Source organism: Physeter macrocephalus, chromosome 7, assembly GCF_002837175.3.
Source record: "Physeter macrocephalus isolate SW-GA chromosome 7, ASM283717v5, whole genome shotgun sequence".
Taxonomy (NCBI): Eukaryota; Metazoa; Chordata; class Mammalia; order Artiodactyla; family Physeteridae; genus Physeter; species Physeter macrocephalus.
In genome coordinates, this window is record NC_041220.1 from 19576134 (window position 1) to 19596757 (window position 20624).

The 20624-nt window shown below is 38.9% G+C and overlaps 1 protein-coding gene across 1 annotated transcript in view; it reads left to right on the forward strand.

Annotated features, from left to right (window-relative positions):
• Nucleotides 1-20624, forward strand: part of C7H4orf17 (chromosome 7 C4orf17 homolog) — a 304067-nt gene that overhangs the window by 248430 nt on the left and 35013 nt on the right. The window contains 2 exon segments of the mRNA XM_055085866.1: nt 9573-9782; nt 12077-12141. Coding sequence (XP_054941841.1) covers nt 9573-9782; nt 12077-12141 — 275 coding nt within the window.

Genomic DNA, 20624 nt, shown 5'->3' on the forward strand with positions numbered 1-20624 from the left:
TTTTTAGTTTCTTAAGGAACCTCCATACTGTTCTCCATAGTGGCTGTATCAATTTACATTCCCACCAACAGTGCAAGAGGGTTCCCTTTTCTCCACACCCTCTCCAGGATTTATTGTTTGTAGATTTTTTGATGATGGCCATTCTGACTGGTGTGAGGTGATACCTCATTGTAGTTTTGATTTGCATTTCTCTAATGATTAGTGATGTTGAGCATCTTTTCATGTGTTTGCTGGCAATCAAACAAAGTATGTCTACTTTGGAGAAATATCTGTTTAGGTTTTCCACCCATTTTTGGATTGGGTTTTTTTGATATTGAGCTGCAAGAGCTGCTTGTATATTTTCGAGATTAATCCTTTGTCAGTTGCTTCATTTGCAAATATTTTCTCCCATTCTGAGGATGGTCTTTTTGTCTTGTTTATGGTTTCCTTTGCTGTGCAAAAGGTTTTAAGTTTCATTAGGTCCCATTTGTTTATTTTTGTTTTTATTTCCATTTCTCTAGGAGGTGGGTCAAAAAAGATCTTGCTGTGATTTATGTCATAAAGTGTTCTGCCTATGTTTTCCTCTAATAATTTTATAGTGTCTGGACTTACATTTAGGTGTTTAATCCTTTTTTTTTTTTTTTCTTTTTGTGGTACACGGGCCTCTCACTGTTGTGGCCTCTCCAGTTGTGGAGCACAGGCTCCAGATGCGCAGGATCAGCGGCCATGGCTCACGGGCCTAGCCGCTCCACAGCATGTAGGATCTTCCCGGACCGGGGCATGAACCCATGTCCCCTGCATCGGCAGGCAGACTCCCAACCACTGTGCCACCAGGGAAGCCCCTTTAATCCATTTTGAGTTTATTTTTGTTTTTGTTTTTGTTTTTTGCTATATGCGGGCCTCTCACTGCTGTGGCCTCTCCCATTGCGGAGCACAGGCTCCGGACGCGCAGGCTCAGCAGCCATGGCTCACGGGCCCAGCTGCTCCGCGGCATGTGGGATCTTCCCGGACTGGGGCACGAACCCACGTCCCCTTCATCGGCAGGCGGACTCTCAACCACTGCGCCACCAGGGAAGCCCCTTGAGTTTATTTTTGTGTGTGGTGCTAAGAAATGTTCTAATTCCATTCTTTTATACGTAGCTGTCCAGTTTTCCCAGCACCACTTATGGAACAGGCTGTCTTTTCTCCATTGTATATTCTTGCCTCCTTTGTCAAAGATAAGGTAACCATATGTGTGTGGGTTTATCTCTGGGTTTTCTATCCTGTTCCATTGATCTATATTTCTGTTTTTGTGCCAGTACCATGCAGTCGTGATTACTGTAGCTTTGTAGTATAGTCTGAAGTCAAGGAGCCTGATTCCTCAAGCTCTGTTTTTCTTTATCAAGAGTGCTTTCACTATTCGGGGTCTTTTGTGTTTCCATACAGATTGTAAAACTTTTTGTTCTAGTTCTGTGAAAAATGCCATTAGTAGTTTGATAGGGATTGCATTGAGTCTGTAGATTGCTTTGGGTAGTATAGTCATTTTCACAATGTTGATTCTTCCAATCCAAGAACATGGTATATCTCTCCATCTGTTTGTATCATCTTTAATTTCTTTCATCAGTGTCTTATAGTTTTCTGCATGCAGGTCTTTTTTCTGCTTGGGTAGGTTTATTCCTAGGTGTTTTATTCTTTATGTTGCAATGGTAAATGGGAGTGTTTCCTTAATTTCTCTTTCAGATTTTTCATCATTAGTGTATAGAAATGCAAGAGATTTCTGTGCATAAATTTTTTATCCTGCTACTTTACCAAATTCATTGATTAGCTCTAGTAGTTTTCTGCTAGCATCTTTAGGATTCTCTATGTATAGTATCATGTCATCTGCAAACAGTGACAGTTTTACTTCTTTTCAGATTTGGATTCCTTTTATTTCTTTTTCTACTCTTATTGCCATGGCTAAAACTTCCAAAAGTATGTTGAATAATAGACGTGAGATTGGGCACCGTTGTCTTGTTCCTGATCTTACAGGAAATGGTTTCAATCTTTCACCATTGAGAATGTTGTTTGCTGTGGGTTTCTCTTATATGGCCTTTATTATGTTGAGGAAAGTTCCCTCTATGCCTACTTTCTGGAGGGTTTTTATTATAAGTTGGTGTTGAATTTTGTCAAAAGCTTTTTCTGCATCTATTGAGATGATCATATGGTTTTTCTCCTTCAATTTGTTAATATGCTGTATCACATTGATTGATTTGGATATATTGATGAATCCTTGCATTCCTGGGATAAACCCCACTTGATCATGGTGTATGATCCTTTTAATGTGTGTTGGATTCTATTTGCTAGTATTTTGTTGAGGATTTTTGTATATATGTTCATCAGTGATATTGGCCTGTAGTTTTCTTTCTTTGTGACATCTTGGCCTGGTTTTGGTATCAGGGTGATGGTGGCCTCATAGAATGAGTTTGGGAGTCTACCTCCCTCTGCAATTTTTTGGAAGTTTGAGAAGGACAGGTGTTAGCTCTTCTCTAAAGGTTTGATAGAATTCACCTGTGAAGCCATCTGGTCCTGGGCTTTTGTTTGTTGGAAGATTTTTAATCACAGTTTCAATTTCACTGGATATGATTGGTTGTTCATATTTTCTATTTCTTCCTGGTTCTGTCTTGGAAGGTTGTACTTTTCTAAGAATTTGTCCATTTTTTCTAGGTTGTCCATTTTATTGGCATATAGTTCTTGTAGCAGTCTGATGATCCTTTGTATTTCTGCAGTGTCAGTTGTTACTTCTCCTTTTTCATTTGTAATTCTGTTGAGTCTTCTCCCTTTTTTTCTTGATAAGTCTGGCTAAGGGTTTATTAATTTTGTTTATCTTCTCAAAGAACCAGCTTTTAGTTTTATTGATCTTTGCTATCGTTTCCTTCATTTCTTTTTCATTTATTTCTGATCTGATCTTTAAGATTCCTTTCCTTCTGCTAACTTTGGGTTTTGTTTGTTGTCCTGTCTCTAATTGCTTTAGGTGTAAGGTAAGGTTGTTTATTTGAGATTTTTCTTGTTTCTTGAAGTAGTATTGTGTTGCTATAAACTTCCCTCTTAGAACTTCGTTTGCTGCATCTCATAGGTTTTAAGTCGTCGTGTTTTCATTGCCAGTTGTTTCTAGGTACTTTTTGATTTCCTCTTTGATTTCTTCAGTGATCTCTTGGTTATTTAGTAGTGTGGTGTTTATCCTCCATGTGTTTTTGTTTGTTCTATCGTTTCCTTCATTTCTTTTTCATTTATTTCTGATCTGATCTTTAAGATTCCTTTCCTTCTGCTAACTTTGGGTTTTGTTTGTTGTCCTGTCTCTAATTGCTTTAGGTGTAAGGTAAGGTTGTTTATTTGAGATTTTTCTTGTTTCTTGAAGTAGTATTGTGTTGCTATAAACTTCCCTCTTAGAACTTCGTTTGCTGCATCTCATAGGTTTTAAGTCGTCGTGTTTTCATTGCCAGTTGTTTCTAGGTACTTTTTGATTTCCTCTTTGATTTCTTCAGTGATCTCTTGGTTATTTAGTAGTGTGGTGTTTATCCTCCATGTGTTTTTGTTTGTTTTACAGATTTTTTCCTGTAATTGATATCTACTCTCATAGCGTTGTGGTCAGAAAAGGTACTTGATACGATTTCATTTTTCGTAAAATTTACGGAGGCTTGATTTGTGACCCGATATACGATCCATCCTGGAGAATATTCCATGTGCACTTGAGAAGAAAGTGTATTCTGTTGTTTTTGAATGGAATGTCCTATAAATATCAATTAAGTCCATCTGGTCTAATGTGTCATTTAAAGCTAGTGTTTCCTTATTTATTTTCAGTTTGGAAGTTCTGTCCATTGGTGAAAGTGGGGTGTTAAAGTCCCCTTCTGTTATTGTGTTACTGTCGATATCCCCTTTTATGGCTGTTAGTATTTGCATTATGTATTGAGTTGCTCCTATGTTGGGTGCATACATATTTACAATTGTTATATTTCTTTTTGCACTGATCCCTGGATCATTATGTAGTGTCCTTCTTTGTCTCTTGTAATAGTCTTTATTTTAAAGTCTATTTTGTTTCATATGAGTATTGCTATTCCAGCTTTCTTTTGATTCCCATTTGCATGAAATATTTTTTTCCATCCCCTCACTTTCAGTCTGTATGTGTCCCTAGGTCTGAAGTGGGCTTCTTGTAGACAAGAGGACTTTTGTGTTGTTCATCATTGTTTGTTTGCTCTTTAGTTCTTCTAGGTCCTTGTTAAACGTTTCTTATATATTCTCCATTCTATTTCCAAGTTTTTGGATCATCTTTACTATCATTATTCTGAATTCTTTTTAGGTAGACTGCCTATTTCCTCTTTATTTCTTTGGTCTGGTGGGTGTTTACATTGCTCCTTCATCTACTGCATATTTATCTGTCTTCTCATTTTGTTTAACTTACTGTGTTTGGGGTCTCCTTTTCGCAGGCTGCAGGTTTGTAGTTCCCATCGATTTTGGTGTCTGTCCCCAGTGGGTGAGGTTGGTTCAGTGGCTAGTGTAGGCTTCCTGGTGGACGGACTGGTGCCTATATTCTGGTGGGTGAGGTGGATCTTGTCTTTCTGGTGGGCAGGGCTGCATCCAGTGGTGTGTTTTGGGTTGTCTGTGAACCTAGTATGACTTTAGGCAGCCTCTCTGCTAATGGGTGGGGTTGTGTTCCCGTCTTGCTAGTTTTTTGGCATGGGGCATCCAGCACTGGAGCTTGCTGGTCATTAGGTGGAGCTGGGTCTTAGTGTTGAGACGGAGATCTCTGGGAGAGGTCTTGCCGATTGACATTACATGTGTCCGGGAGGTCTCTGGTGGTCCAACGTCCTGGACTCGGGTCTTCCACCTCTGAGGTTCAGGCCTGACCCTGGCTGGAGCACCAAGATTCTGCCAGCCACACAGCTCAGAAGAAAAGAAAGAAAAAGAAGGAAAAGTAAAATAGAATAGAATAGAATAGAATAGAATAGAATAGAATAGAATAGAATAAAGTAGAATAAAATAAAATAAAATAATAAAAGAAGAGAGCAACCAAACCAGTAAACAAATCCACCGATGATAACAGGCACTAAATACTAAAGTTAGATAAACATAAAAATCAGAAACAAATCAGTCACAGAAAGCAAACCCCAAGTCTACAGTTGCTTCCAAAGTCCACCACCTCAGTTTTGGGAACATTCACTGTCTATTCAGGTATTCCACAGATGCAGGGTTCAGCAAGTTGATTGTGGGGATTTAATCTGCTGCCCCTGAGGATGCACAGAGAAATTTCCCTTTCTCTTCCTTGTTCACACAGCTCCTGGAGTTCAACTTTTGTTTTGACCTTGCCTCTGCATGTAGGTCACCTTGAGGTGTCTGTTCCCTGCCCAGACAGGAGTGGGTTAAAGCAGCAGCTGATTAGGGGGCTCTTACTCAGGCCGGGGAAAGGGAGGGGTATGGTAGTCATAATTGGAATGCAGGGCGAGCTGCAGCGGCAGAGGCCAGCATGACATTGCAATAGCCTGAGGCATGCTGTGTGTTCACCCAGGGAAGTTGTCCTTGGACCTCAGGACCCTGGCAGTGGCGTGCTACACAGGCTCCTGGGTGTGTATGAGTAGTGACCTCTGCTTGCACACAGGATTCTTGGTGGCTGCAACAGCAGCATTAGCGTTTCATGCCTGTCTCTGGGATCTGACTGATAGCTGCAGCTTGCACCCATCTTTGGAGCTCGTTTAGGTGGTGCTCTGCCTTCTGTGGGCACATGGGGAAGGAATCCCCTCTCCTTGCACACCCTGAAACAATGGTCTGTTGCCTCTTTGGCAGGTCCAGACTTTTTCCCTGACTCCCTCCTGGCTAGTTGTGGTACACTAGCCCGCTTCAGGCTGTCTTCACACAGCCAACCCCAGTCCTCTCCCTGGGGTCTGACCTCCAAAGCCCGAGCCTCAGCTTCCAGCCCCCACCCACCCTGGTGGGTGAGCAGACAAGCATCTCAGGCTGGTGAGTGCTGGTCGGCACCTATCCTCTGTTCAGCAATCTCTCTGCTTTGCCCTCTGCACCCCTTTTGCTGCACTCTCCTCCGTGGCTCTGAAGCTTCCTCCCCGCCATCCCCCGTCTCCGCCAGTGAAGGGGCTTCCTAGTGTGTAGAAACTTTTCCTTCTTCACAGCTCCCTCCCAGAGGTGCAGGTCCCGTCCCTATTCTTTTGTCTCTGCTTTTTCTTTTTTCTTTTGCCCTACCCAGGTACGTGGGGATTTTCTTGCCTTTTGGGAGGTCTGAGGTCTTCTGCCAGCGCTCAGTAGGTGTTCTGTTGAAGTTGTTCCACGTGTAGATGTATTTTTGATATATTTGTGGGGATGAAGGTGATCTCCACATCTTATTCCTCTGCCATCTTGAAGGTCTCCTAGTTGGCATTCTTTTTGTTGTTGTTGTTGTTGTTTTAACATCTTTATTGGAGTATAATTGCTTTACAATGGTGTGTTAGTTTCTGCTTTATAACAAAATGAATCAGCTATACGTATACATATATCCCCATATCGCCTCCCTCTTGCGTCTCCCTCCCACCCTCCCTATCCCTTCCCTCTAGGTGGTCTCAGAGCACCGAGCTGATCTCCCTGTGCTATGTGGCTGCTTCCCACTAGCTATCTATTTTACATTTAGTAGTGTATATATGTCCATGCCACTCTCTCACTTCGTCCCAGCTTACCCTTCCCCCTCCCCATGTCCTCAAGTCCATTCTCTACTAGTTGGCATTTTTGATGGGGAATTTTGCCTATAATAAAGATTATTTGCTGTTACCTGTTATTTTTAAATTAAAATTTAAATGAACAATTCTAAACTTTTTTGTTTTAACTTTTAAATTTTAACTTATAAATTTTATTATTTTACTTATAAATCTATTTATTGGGACTTCCCTCATGGTTCAGTGGTTAAGAATCCACCTGCCAATGCAGGGGGACACAGGTTCGATCCCTGGTCCAGGAAGATCCCACATGCCGCGGAGCAACTAAGTCTGTGTGTCACAACTACTGTAGCTCGCGTGGCTAGAGTCCGTGCTCTGCAACAAGAGAAGCCACTGCAATGAAAAGCCTGTGCACCGCAACAAGGAGTAGCCACCACTCACCACAACTAGAGAAAGCCTGTGCACGGCAACAAAGACCCAACGCAGCCAAAAATAAATAAACAAATAAATTTTAAAAAAATCTACTTATTTATTTATTTATTTGGCTGTGCTGCACAGCCTGTGAGGTCTTAATTCCCTGATCAGGGATCAAACCTGGGCCCCTGCAGTGAAAGTGCCAAATCCTAACCACTGGGATGCCAGGGAATTCCCTAAATCTAGTAAATTTTAACAATAACTTAAAGGGGAGTCTTTGAGTAATATTTGGTTCCGTTTACAGGTTTAGTTAATGAATACCTTTTAAAAGCTTTAAATGTCAACTACTCATTAAATATATTTGATTTTCTTTTAAATATTTCACATCCTTAACAAGGAAATTGTCACCAAGCTGTATATAACTGCTGTAAATTAAATAACTCAAATTTATAAACATAGAAAATACATTATTTAAAACATTACTGTTTACCAACTTAATAATATTAATAATAAATAGTTACTTTCTCATCAAACTGAGGTTGCCTGTGAATCATAGAATTAGCAGGGGTGTGAGATTTTCTTCACCTGGTGTTCTCCCGCAAGGTGAGCCCTTTATAATTATTAGAGTAACAGAAACTTGATGTCCTATAGAGGGAACTGGTCTTTCTTGGGCCCAGGACTCCATCACCTAATTCTCCTGTATATTCAAGGAAGTTAATGGAACTCCCACCATGGTTATTGCTAACCTCCTTCACTGCTAGATTGAATTGCACATTTCCCTGACTAGCTTTCAATAATTTAATATTGTCCCATTTGACTCTAGAATCACTTTAATACCCTTCCATTTGACCCTTCACACATTTTTATATAGTTCTTCCCTAATTCTTGGATAGATGGAATCTGAATTCCTGCTTATTACTTATGTTCAGTGTGATATATATATTATATACATATATTACTATAGATATATAATATATTGGGTTTTTTAATTTTTATTTTATGTTGGATTATAGTTGATTTACAATGTTGTGAATATATTGTTAAATATATTTTTCCACTGGAAAAGAAAAAAAATGTGTGGATGAATGAGAAACACAAAGCTGAAAACAAAAGTAGAAATGAAGGAAAAAAAACCCCTGCAACACACATATGCCCACACACAACACACATTTTTACTAATTAAAGGAGATAGCAGAGACAATAGGGATTTTTCATTGATTTGTCTGTGTTGATATTTTATTTATTTCATTTGGTAGGCAACTTTTCACTATATGCATGGGCCAATCAGTAACCCAGGTGTTTAAGTTAAAATGACAAGATATGATGCTGTCTTCAAAATTTTTTTTCCATGTCTGTTTGGTACCAGTTACTATCAGTGAAGTTCTAAGTATCAGACTAAATGACAGCTTTATATTTGGTTGTGCTATTCATCCATTTGACAGATAATCATAGAGCACCTACTTTGTGCCAGGCACTCTTCTAGACACTAGGAATAGAGCAGCAAACAAAAGAGACTGACTCCGTGCTTTCATGAAACTTACATTCTAGTGCAGCTTAACCCAGCAATGTGCAAACCAATACTACTATGTGAAGAATAAAAACATGAGGGGACAGAGTGTGATGGGGTACCTTTCATGCAGGGTTGTCATCAAACACCTTTTTGATGTCATTTAAGCAGATAGATAAGAAGGTTGTGAACCGATAGTACAAAAAGGAGATTTGGAAGAATGAGCAAATATGAAAAACACTGTTCAGAAGCTTCCTGTGCAACTTCTTGAGAAACAAAGCAACCATCTATTACTACCTCTCATAATTCAGTGATTAACATAGAGCAATGCCCTGCGTGCATCCATTTCCTAAGCTGTCCAATTTGACATGACACAGCGTGGATACTGAAAAGAAAGAGGGCCTGTCTATAATTCAATATTTGAGCCAAAAGCAAGTAGCTATTATAGGAGAATGAATGAACCCAGAAGGCTCTGATATGAGGAAGGAGGTTCCTTTGTACTACGTTTTGCTTCCTTCCTTCCCACACAATTTACCTTATCCTGGCTCCTATTCCTAGCTCTGACAGCTTTTTATCTTCTGCCAGTACAAAAGAAGAGCCAGTGTATGCCTTTTAGGAGGCCTTGTTACATTGAGACATTCTGGATACTTTCAAAAATCTAAATCTGATATTCATGAAGAGGGCTAACATAATCCCTCTTTGTCCTTATCAAGACTTGGGAAATGAGAGGTCTCTCTGGGATAGAAGCAGTTCTACTCCACTTGACTCCCAGACCATGATCAAAGATGTGGGCCTTGGTTCACAAAGCTAACAAGATGGCAGGACATTTTAAGGAAGCATGTATTGCAAACATAATTTGCTACACTGGCTTTCAAAAATGTCCACCTAGCACTGGTTCATAAAATTTGAAGTCTGACATCTCAGGTACGTTTTATAATATATGGTTGGGAAATTGCTGATCATTCAAAGCAAACCTGCCAAAAACCTAATCTGGTTGTTTGTTCTTTTCATCCTTATTCACCTAGGTTTGAATAACATTCTGATCTGCAATGTGAATGACGATGAGAACTCGTTTAGAACGCTGTGGGGCGTTGACCAGTTCAACCACTCAGAGAAGGATGAGATAGCATCTGCCAGATGCAGTAACCCACCCAGCACTGCGGCCCTGGAGAGCCCCATCAGAGGAGTCTCACCAGCCGTTGACAGGGTCAAAGTGACCGCACGACCTAATTCTGGTGAGTCCCTCTCAACTCATGAAATCTTTCCTGAGGCTTCTTGCAAACTATCAGGAAGGAAAATAGCTATATGATTGCTCATATAGCTGCAGTCATTTTTAAACAGTCAGGAAATTTTCTCACTGTGAAATAGGTTATTCATTATAAAAATTTTCACTCATCTAATCCCAATTCAGTAGTTCAATAATGTTAATAAATATTATTTAAAATTATCATTATTATTCTTATTAATTGTGCCCAAGACAAATTTCGCTAGTCTCTAATCCCTACAAAAGTAGCTAAGAGATACCAAAAATGAATGTTAGCCAACATTGATAGAGTAACTACTTCAGACAAAAAGTGAGTCAGGAAAATGCAATAGGATGGAATGTCATGTTTACATCTTCCTCACTGGATGGTCACCTCCATAACGTCAGGGCCCAGCGTTACTGCCTTCTGTATTTTTGCAACTTGGTATCTCCTGAGGTCTCAGAACGGTACCTGGTCTTTAGGAAACAAAAATGCAATTAAATTAATTAATGTTCATTAAATTAAATTAAAAAGGATTAATCAAAAGTACAGCATGATGACTGTAGTTAACAATACTGTATCATATATTTGAAGTTAAGAGAGTAGATTTTAAAATGTCTCATTACAAGAAAAAAACGTACAGCTATGTGTGGTGATGGATGTCAACTAAACTTACTCTGATAATCATTTTGCAATATACGTATATCAAATCACTATGTTGTACACCTTAAACTAATTTTAAAAAGCACAGGATGGCAAAATCTAAAAGGCAAGGTAAAATAAAAGGAGTTCTGGATGGTAGAAATTATATCCACTACTCTTTCTCCTGCCATATACAATTACAAGCTATTACTAAAAGTTTCAGGGCACATGAAAATTATTTTGGTATAATGCAGTAAAATATAAAAATAATAAGAGGGATCGTTAATAGAGTGCTTACTATGTGATTCCATTCTAAACTCTTCACATGAGTTATCTCATTTCATCCTTCCCACTAGCAATGAAGAATTAAAACCCATTTATTCCACCTTCTTTCTGGTGTCCCTTCTTGTACTATAAAACCTAGAAAATTAAAAATTACATTTGCAAGAGTCCCTTGATGAGAATTAGGTGTTGCCATCTGGTAAGATTTATGTCGCAGATGTGGAGATAAAGTCATCTTTTTGGTTGCTGTCTGTTATCAGGCCTGACTGGAGACATGGAGTTTTCCTAATACATCTCTGTGTTCAGATTCTGGATTTATGGGTGTCAAAAGGCAAAATCAGCAGATGTGGTGGCTTTCTGATTGCAAGAGTGATCCAGTGCCTAATATTTAGCTTCATGGATTTTGTGACAGCAACTAATGTGGCCATGGCCTCCCGAGTCTCCTTCCTCCTCCTTCCCCCTTGGTGGGCCAGGTGCATGGTGTTGTTCTTGAAGTGATTTGTGAAGGTAAAAACAGAGTTCACTGCTCCAGCCCTTCTAATGATGTTACAAACAGCTAATTCCCTGCATCATTTACATTTTTGCTTAAAATAGATGAGTGGTTTCTGCTTCCCACAAGTGGACACTGAGTAGAATCACCACCCATAACTTTCTTCTCACGACTTGGAGAGAGGTGACTTTATACTTTTTAAAAAAGCTTTCCTCAGCTAGAACTAATGAATTCAGTTACTACTGTGTATACGCACAAAATCTTTTCGTCTTTTAAAAAATTGTTGCGTTAATTATGGCTTCAGTAAAAAAAAATAGCATCACTTACACAGAATATATCTTTAATTCAAAGGGAAATTAAGCAAATATTTAAGTGCAATTAAGGGTAATTTAGAGGGATTTAATTAGATGACTGAAATGCGCAGGGTTGAGAGATGGATGAAATAAGATAAAGGATGTAATTATAACTCAGCACACATCTTCTCTTTCTGTCTACAGGGCAAAGAGTACACATGTAATCTCTTAAGTAGAGAAAGTGACAGTCATATGTATAGAAAACAGAGAAAACATGTCTTATACTGAAATACATACTTTAAAAAAATCAGTTTACCCAGATCAGGGAAGCTCTTGTAGTGTTTCTTTATGTCATCTTCCTGGGCATGGAATTAGTTTTATAATATACATATGCTTTTATTATGTTATAGTACCATTCTACCTGAAAGTTTTTCTAATATTTATAAACAGATCCCTGAGTTGACCTGAATTGAAATTCTGATGTACTCTCATCTATTTTAGCAAGTGATGGATATATCATGTGATAGAAATTATTTTTCAGTTTGTTCTAAATATATTTTTCCTCACTATCATTTCAGAGCCTTGTCGAAAAGTCAAGGAGTGCTTCAGAACTTCCAGTGAAAATCCCTTAGCAATTAAAAAGGTAAAGAAACAACTATTTATAGCTACCTGTTTGGTTTTGACTTCTATCATTTCCTCTCCTTTTCTTCACATACCTTTCTGGTAAAGCACTTTTCACAATATTTTTTACAGCTTTATTTAAGTATAATTAGCATGATATAAAATGCACATTTTTATTTTTTATTTTTTAAATTAATTTATTTATTTTTGGCTGTGTTGGGTCTTGGTTGCTGTGCGAGGGCTTTCTCCAGTTGCGGAGAGCAGGGGCCACTCTTCATCGCGGTGCGCGGGCCTCTCACTATCGTGGCCTCTCTTGTTGCGGAGCACAGGCTCCAGACGCGCAGGCCCAGTAGTTGTGGCTCACGGGCTTGGTCGCTCCGCGGCATGTGGGATCTTCCCAGACCAGGGCTCGAACCCATGTCCCCTGCATTGGCAGGCAGATTCCCAACCACTGTGCCACCAGGGAAGCCCCAAAATGCACATTTTTAAAGTGTGCAGTTTGATGAGTTTTGACAAATATGTTTATATCCACACACTGAAATCAAGAGAATGAACAAACTCCCAAAAGTTTTCTCATGACCCTGGCCCTCCCACAGGCAAACATTTATCTGCTGTCACTAAATATTAACATCCAAATTTTAGGATTTTATATAAATGAAACTTACAGTGAACTCTCTTTTTTTAAATGTGGTTACTTTAACTCAGCATAACTGTTTTAAGATTAATCCATGTTGTTATGTGCATCATTAGTTTATTCCTTTTTTTATTGTTGAATAGTATTCAATTGTATTGGTATCCCACAATTTGTTTATATGTTCATCTGTTGATGGACTTAGGTTGTTTCCAACTTTTAACAAAGCTGATATGAAAGTTTGTGTACAAGTCTTTGTATGGATATACAGTCTCTTTTCTCTTAGGTAAATAAGTAGGAGTGGAATGACTGGTTCTTACAGTAGATGTATGTTTAAATTTTTAAGAAACTGCCAAATTTTCCAAAGTGGTTGTAGGATTTTACATTCTCACCAGCTGTGTATAAGAGTTTCCTTTCCTGCATATCCTGCCAAAACTTAGTATGGCTAAGATTTTTAATTTTAGCCAATCTAGTGGGTGTGTCATGGTATCTCACTGTGGTTTTAATTTGCATTTTCCCAATGATTAGTGACATTTTTTCATGTTCTTACTTGCCATCCATATATCTTTTTATGAAAAGTATATGTTCAAATATTTTGTCCACTTTTTCAGTTGGGTTGTTGGTCTTTTTGTCATGAAGTTTTAAAGGTTCTTTATATATTCTAGATATAATTCTTTTGTCACACATATATTTTGCAAATGTTTTCTTCCAGTTTGAGACTTACTTTTTTTTTTTTTGGTAATAGGGTCTTTCGAAGAACCAAAATTTGTAATTTTAATGAATCCCAAATTAAAATTTTTTCTCTTATAGTTTCAAATTCACATGCTGTTTATCTCTTTCTTGTGCTGTACTGCAATGGCTAACCTGTTGAATAAAAGTGATGATAGCAATAGAGACGGACGTAGAGAACGTCCGTGTCTTTATATAAGATGAAAACTTATGTCGTTGAGACATTTTTCCTTTCTAATAGAGGCATATATTATTATAATATTTCTATAAACACTGCTTTAGCTGCATTCCCCTAATTTTATTGTACTATATTGAGTTTTCCTTTTCATTCTGCTCGAAATATTTCCTAATTTGCTTTTAAACATCTTCTTTGACCCATGGATTACTTAAAATTATGTTCTTTAATTTCCAAATATTTGGGGATTTTAAAGTTATCTTTATATGACTGATTTCCAATTTAATTCCATCGTGGTCAGAGAATATCCTTTGTTTACTTTGAAATGTTTTAAATTTATTGAGATGTTATATGGCCCAGAACATGGTCGACCTTGATAAATTTTCCATGTGTCCATAAAAAGAATGTTCACTCTGCTGTTCTTGGGAGAATGTAATATAAATACCAATTAGGTCAAGTTGGTTAATACTGTGATTCAAGTCTTCTATAGCCTTACTGACTTGCTGTCTACTTTTTCTATCAGTTATTGAGCGAGAGGGTTGAAATCTCTGACTATAATCGTGGGTTTCTATATTTCTCTTTTCATTCCTATCAGTTTTTAATCATATTTTTTGAACCTCTCTTATTAGGAGTATGCTTATTTAGGTTTCTTTTGTCCTCTTGATGAAATGACCCTTTTATCATTGTAAATTTACTATCTTCAGCCCTGAAAACATTCTTTGCTTTGAAATCTATTTTGTTACAGAACTGTTGAGATTTTCTATTTCTTCTTTTTTTTCATTGAAATATAGTTGATTTACAGTATTATATTAGTTTCAGGGGTATAGCTTAATGAATCAGTATTTTTATAAATTACACTCCATTTAAAGTTATTACAAAACAATAGCTGTAGTTCCCTATGCTATCCCTATAGTTCCCAACAATATATCCTTGTTGCTTGTCTATTTTATACATAGTAGTTTGTATCTCTTAATCCCATACCTCTATCGTGACCCTCCCCCCCTTCCCTCTCTCCACTGGTATCCACTAATTTGTTTTCTATATCTGTGAGTCTCTTTCTATTTTGCTATTTACATTCGTTTGTTTTACTTTTTTAGATTCCACATATAAGTGATAACATACAGTATTTGTGTTTCTCTGACTTATTTCACCAATCATAATACTCTCTAGGTCTATCCATGTTGTTGCAAATGGCAGAATTTCATTCTTTTTTATGTTGGAGGAATATCCCATTGTGTATATATACCATATCTTCTTTATCCATTCTTCCATTGATGGACACTTGGGTTGCTTCCATATCTTGGCTATTGTAAGTAGTGCTGCTATGAACATTGGGGTACATGTATCTTTTCAAATTAGTGTTTTCATTTTTTTCAGATATACCTAGGAGTGGAATTGCTGGGTCATGTGGTAGTTCTACTTTCAGTTTTAGGTTTGAGAAGCCTCCATACCATTTTCCATAGTGGCCCCACCAATTTATATTCCCACCAACAGCGTACAAGGGTTCACTTTTCTCCATATCCTCGCCAACTTTTTTTATGTGTAGACTTTTTGATGATAGCCATTCTGACAGGTATAAGATGATATCTCATTGTGGTTTTGATTTGCATTTCTCTAATAATTAGTGATGTTGAGCATTTTTTCATGTACCTTTTGGCCAGCTGTATGTCTTCTTTGGAAAAATGTCTATTCACGTCTTCTGCCTATGTTAAATTGGGTTGTTTGGTTTTTTGATATTCAGTTGTATGAACTGTTTATATATTTTGGATATTAACTCTTTGTTGATCATATCATTTGCAGATATTTTCTCCCATCCAGTAGGTTGTCTTCATTTTGTCAATGGTTTCCTTTGCTGTGACCTAGTATGTGATTTATCCTGGAGAACAGTCCATGTACACTTGAAAAGAATGTGTTATCTTTTTCTTGGATATAATGTTCTGTAGATTTCAATTAGGTCTGACTGATCTATTGAGTCATTTAAGACCTCTGTTGCCTTATTGATTTTCTGTCAGGATGATCTGTCTATTGATGTCAGTGGGGTGTTAAAGTCCCCTACTATTATTGTATTATTGTCAATTTCTCCCTTTATGCCTGTTAGCATTTGCTTTATATATATAGGTGCTCCTGTACTGGGTGTATATATGTTAATGAGCGTAATAGCCTCTTCTTGTATTGATCCCATTATCACTATGTAATGTCCTTCTTTGTCTTTTGTTATAGCTTTGTTTTAAAGTCTATTTTGTCTGTTGTGAGTATTGCTACCCCAGCTTTCTTGTCATTTCCGTTTGCATGAAATATTTTTCTATCCCTCTCACTTTCAGTCTGTGTGTGTCTTCAGCCCTGAAGTGAGTCTCTTATGGGCAGCATATTGAAGGGTCTTGTTTTTTTTATCCAGTCAGCTACCCTCTGTCTTTTGATCAGAGGATTTAGTCCATTGACATCTAAAGGAATTATTGATGGGTATATAAGAATTGACATGTTATTGTTTTCCAGTTGTTTTTGTAGTTCTTCTCTGTTCCTTTCTCTTTTTGTTTCTCCCATTGTGATTTAATGATTTTCTTTTGTAGTATGATTGAGTTACTTTCTTTTTTGTTTTTGTGTATCTATTGTAGGTTTTTGATTTGTGGTTACCATGAGGTTCATATATATTGACCCATAATTATATCTACTTGCTTTAAACTGATCATTGTTTAAGTTCAAACACATTTAAAAGGTCTACATTTTTACTCCCCTGCCCCCATTTTTTGTTTTTTTTTTTTTGGCTGCGCTGGGTCTTTGTTGCTGCCCACGGGCTTTGTCTAGCTGCTGCGAGTGGGGGCTACTCTTCATCTCAGTGTGCAGGCTTCTCATTGTGGTGGATTCTTTTGTTGTGGAGCAGGGGCTCTAGGTGCACAGGCTTCAGTAGTTGCAGCACATAGGCTCAGTAGTTGCGGCATGCAGGCCCTAGAGTGCGCAGGCTTCAGTAATTGTGGTGCGTGGGCTCAGTAGTTGTGGCTTGCAGTACTTAGAGCACAGGCTCAGTAATTATGGCCTCAGTAGTTGCGGCACACAGGCTTAGTTTCTCCATGGCATGTGAGATCTTCCCGGACCAGGGATTGAACCCATGTCCCCTGCATTGGCGGGCAGATTCTTAACCACTGCACCACCAGAGAAGTCCCCCCATTTTATGTTTTTGATGTTATATTTTACATCTTCATGTTTATGCCTGATTGTTTTTTGTAGTTATAGTTGCTTTTATAATTTTTTTTTAATCTATGTACTGGCTTATTTAAGTGATCTTCAACCCTTACTATATATGTGCCTTTCCTATTGGGATTTTCCCTTTCCTATAGATTCTTACTTCTTTCCATTTAGATAGAAGACCCTTCATTTCTTTTAGGGTAGGTTTAGTATTGATGAATTCTTTCAGTTTTATGCTTGTCTGAGAAATTCTTTATCTCTTCTTCTATCCTGAATGATGATCTTGTTGGGTAGAGTATCCTTGGTTGCAGGTTTTTCCTTTCAGCACTTTGAATATATAATGCCACTCCCTTCTGGCCTGCAAAGTTTCTGCAGAGAAATCAGCTGATAGCCTTGTGGGGATTCCCTTATATATGACTTTTTTGTGTTTCTCTTGCTGCCTTTAGAAATCTCTCTTTATCTTTAATTTTTGCCATTTTAATTATGATATGTCTTGGTGTGGGTCTGTTTGGGTTCATCTTGTTTGGGACCCTTTGTGCTTCCTTTACCTGGATATTTGTGTCCTTCTTTAGGTTTGGGAAGTTTTCGGCCATAATTTCTTCAAATACATTTTTGATGCCCTTCTCCCTCTCTTTTCCTTCTGGAACCCCTATAATGTGAATGTTGGCACATTTTACATTATCCCATAGATCTCATATGTTGCTTTCATTTTGTTTTTCATATGTCTTTCTGTCTGCTCTTCTGATTGGATGATTACCATTATTCTATCTTCCAGGTCACTTATGCATTCTTCCTGTCATTTAGTCTGCTATTCATTGCTTCTAGAGTGCTGTTTATCTCAGAAATTGGATTATCTGTTTCTGGTTGGGTCTTCTTTATAGTTTCCAGTTCCTGTTAATCTGTTTATGTCAATACTTTTTCTTAATTCAGTTAGCATTTTTATTATCAACTTTTTGAACTCATTGTCTGGTAGACTGATTATCCCTGTTTCATTATTTTTTCAGGGGTTTTCTGATGCTCTTTCAATTGAGAGTAGTTCCTCTGTCTGTTCATTTTACTTAACTTTCTCTGTCTTTATGAATTTAGGTGGGACAGTTATCTGCTGTGGTCTTGAAGCGGTGTTTTTATGTGGGAGCATCCCTGTGTAGACTGTGTGTGCCCACTGTCCTTGGTGTGAGGCTTGGATTTGATGTGGACACCAGCCATGTCTTTAGTCAGGGTGTGCTGGCCACTCTTATCTTGATAGTGGTTGTGCCCGGTGTTGGAGGAGCTAAAGCCTGCACACAGTGTGAGGCGGGGCTTCCTGTCTGCTCAGTAGCAGTCATCATCCTGTCAGGGGTGGGGTCTGCTCCTAAATTGCTGGAGCAGAAGCCCTGAGGGTTGGGCTCGAGCTGCCTCTGTTTCCCTTTAAGTGTGTGTTTTTCCTTTGTCATGCACTGGGGCCTTTGACCCAAAGTGGGGGAGTGCCAAAGTAAGTGGGGCTCATGTGCTTACCAGAGGTCTGATGCTCTGCTTATATAGGCATCTGTGGCTCTGCTTAGATTCAGCCAGAGATCACATCTTTTCCACTGTTGTGGTCATCCCAGATTTAGTGCAAGGTTTCGGCATAGAGTGGGCATGCCTGGAGCATTTGCTTGGCTTGGCCTGGGGATCGTGGTGTTGTGGATTCAGGAACTGAAGCAGCTATGCTGCCATCAGAAGTCTGGGCTGCTTCTGGGGAGCTATTTGAGTAAGCACCAACAGTGGCTGCCACTGCCCCTCCTGGACCACTCCTGCCCTCAGGTCACCTCTGTGTCCCTAGATTAAGTCTTCCTAGGTCCTGGCTGTCCTCGATTCTGTGCCAAGCTATGGTGTAGAGTGAACGGCGCCAAGGTATTCACTCAGCTCATATTGGGGAGCATGGTGCAGAAGCAGCCGATAGGGCAGACTGCTCTTCGTCCTGCTTGGTGGCAAGCCAGTGCTCCTTACGTGGGGTCTAGGCTTCTCCAGCCTCTCTATCTCTTTCAGTGGTTCTCCAAGCAGCCAAGGGAGCTTGTGTCCTCTGCATAGGACCCCAGGACTGGGGCGCCCAGTTTGTGGCTTAACCAGCTCACTCCTCAGGGTGAGTGTCTACCTGTGCATTTTCCCTTTTCCTCTTAGTCCCCTCCCAGGGGCACAAGTTCTGATCCAATGCTTTTCTTCCTGTCTTACTCAATTACATGGGAATCTTTCTTTCAGCCTTGATTGTTGTGTAGGAGTTCTTCTGCCAGTTTCCAGTTAGTTTTCTGTGAGAGTTGTTCCATCCCTAGTGTGAGGATCTATCCATGTGGACCTCCTTTTCCTTCTAGACCCCTCCCAGGGGCACCAGTCCCAACCTGAGGCCTTTTTTTTCTTTTGTCCTACCCAGTTACATGGAGATCTTTCTTGCAACTTTGGTTGTATAGGAGATCTGCCAGTTTCCAGTTAGTTTTCTGTGAGAGTTGTTCCACATGTAGATGTATTTTTGATGTGTCTGTGGGGGGAGGTGAGCTCCACATCCTCTTCTTGTGTGCTCCCCCTCTTTCTCTTTTGGTGTGTTTTATATTTCAGTTATTGAATTCTTCATTTCTCATTGGGTCTTTTTTTTTTTTAATTTTATTTTATTATTTATTTAATTTTATTTTATTTACCTTTATACAGCAGGTTCTTATTACTCATCAATTTTATACACATCAGTGTATACATGTCAATCCCAATCGCCCAATTCATCACACCACCATCCCCACACCCCCACGGCTTTCCCCGCTTGGTGTCCATATGTTTGTTCTCTACATCTGTGTCTCAACTTCTTCCCTGCAACCGGTTCATCTGTACCATTTTTCTAGGTTCCACATACATGCGTTAATATACGATATTTGTTTTTCTCTTTCTGACTTACTTCACTCTGTATGACAGTCTCTAGGTCCATACACGTCTCAACAAATGACCCAATTTCGTTCATTTTTATGGCTGAGTAATATTCCATTGTATGTATGTGCCACATCTTCTTTATCCATTCATCTGTCGATGGGTATTTTGGTTGTTTCCATGACCTGGCTATTATAATAGTGCTGCAATGAATATTGGGGTGCATGTGTCTCTTTGAATTATAGTTTTCTCAGGGTATATGCCCAGGAGTGGGATTGCTGGATCATATGGTAATTCTATTTTTAGTTTTTTAAGGAACCTCCATAATGTTCTCCATAGTGGCTGTATCAATTTACATTCCCACAAACAGTCAAGAGGGTTCCCTTTTCTCCACACCCTCTCCAGCATTTGTTGTTTGTAGATTTTCTGATGATGCCCATTCTAACTGGTGTGAGGTGATACCTCATTGTAGTTTTGATTGCATTTCCCTAATAATGTGATGTTGAGCAGCTTTCATGTGCTTCTTGGCCATCTGTATGTCTTCTTTGGAGAAATGTCTATTTAGGTCTTCTGCCCATTTTTGGATTGGGTTGTTTGTTTCTTTCATACTGAGCTGCATGAGCTGTTTATATATTTTGGAGATTAATCCTTTGTCCGTTGATTCGTTTGCAAATATTTTCTCCCATTCTGAGGATTGTCTTTTCGTCTTGTTTATGGTTTCCTCTGCTGTGCAAAAGCTTTTAAGTTTCATTAGGTCCCATCTGCTTATTTTTGGTTTTTTGTTTTTATTTTATTTTATTTTTTTAATTTTTATTTTTTTGCGGTATGCGGGCCTCTCACTGTTGTGGCCTCTCCCGTTGCGGAGCACAGGCTCCGGATGCGCAGGCTCAGCGGCCATGGCTCACAGGCCCAGCCGCTCTGCGGC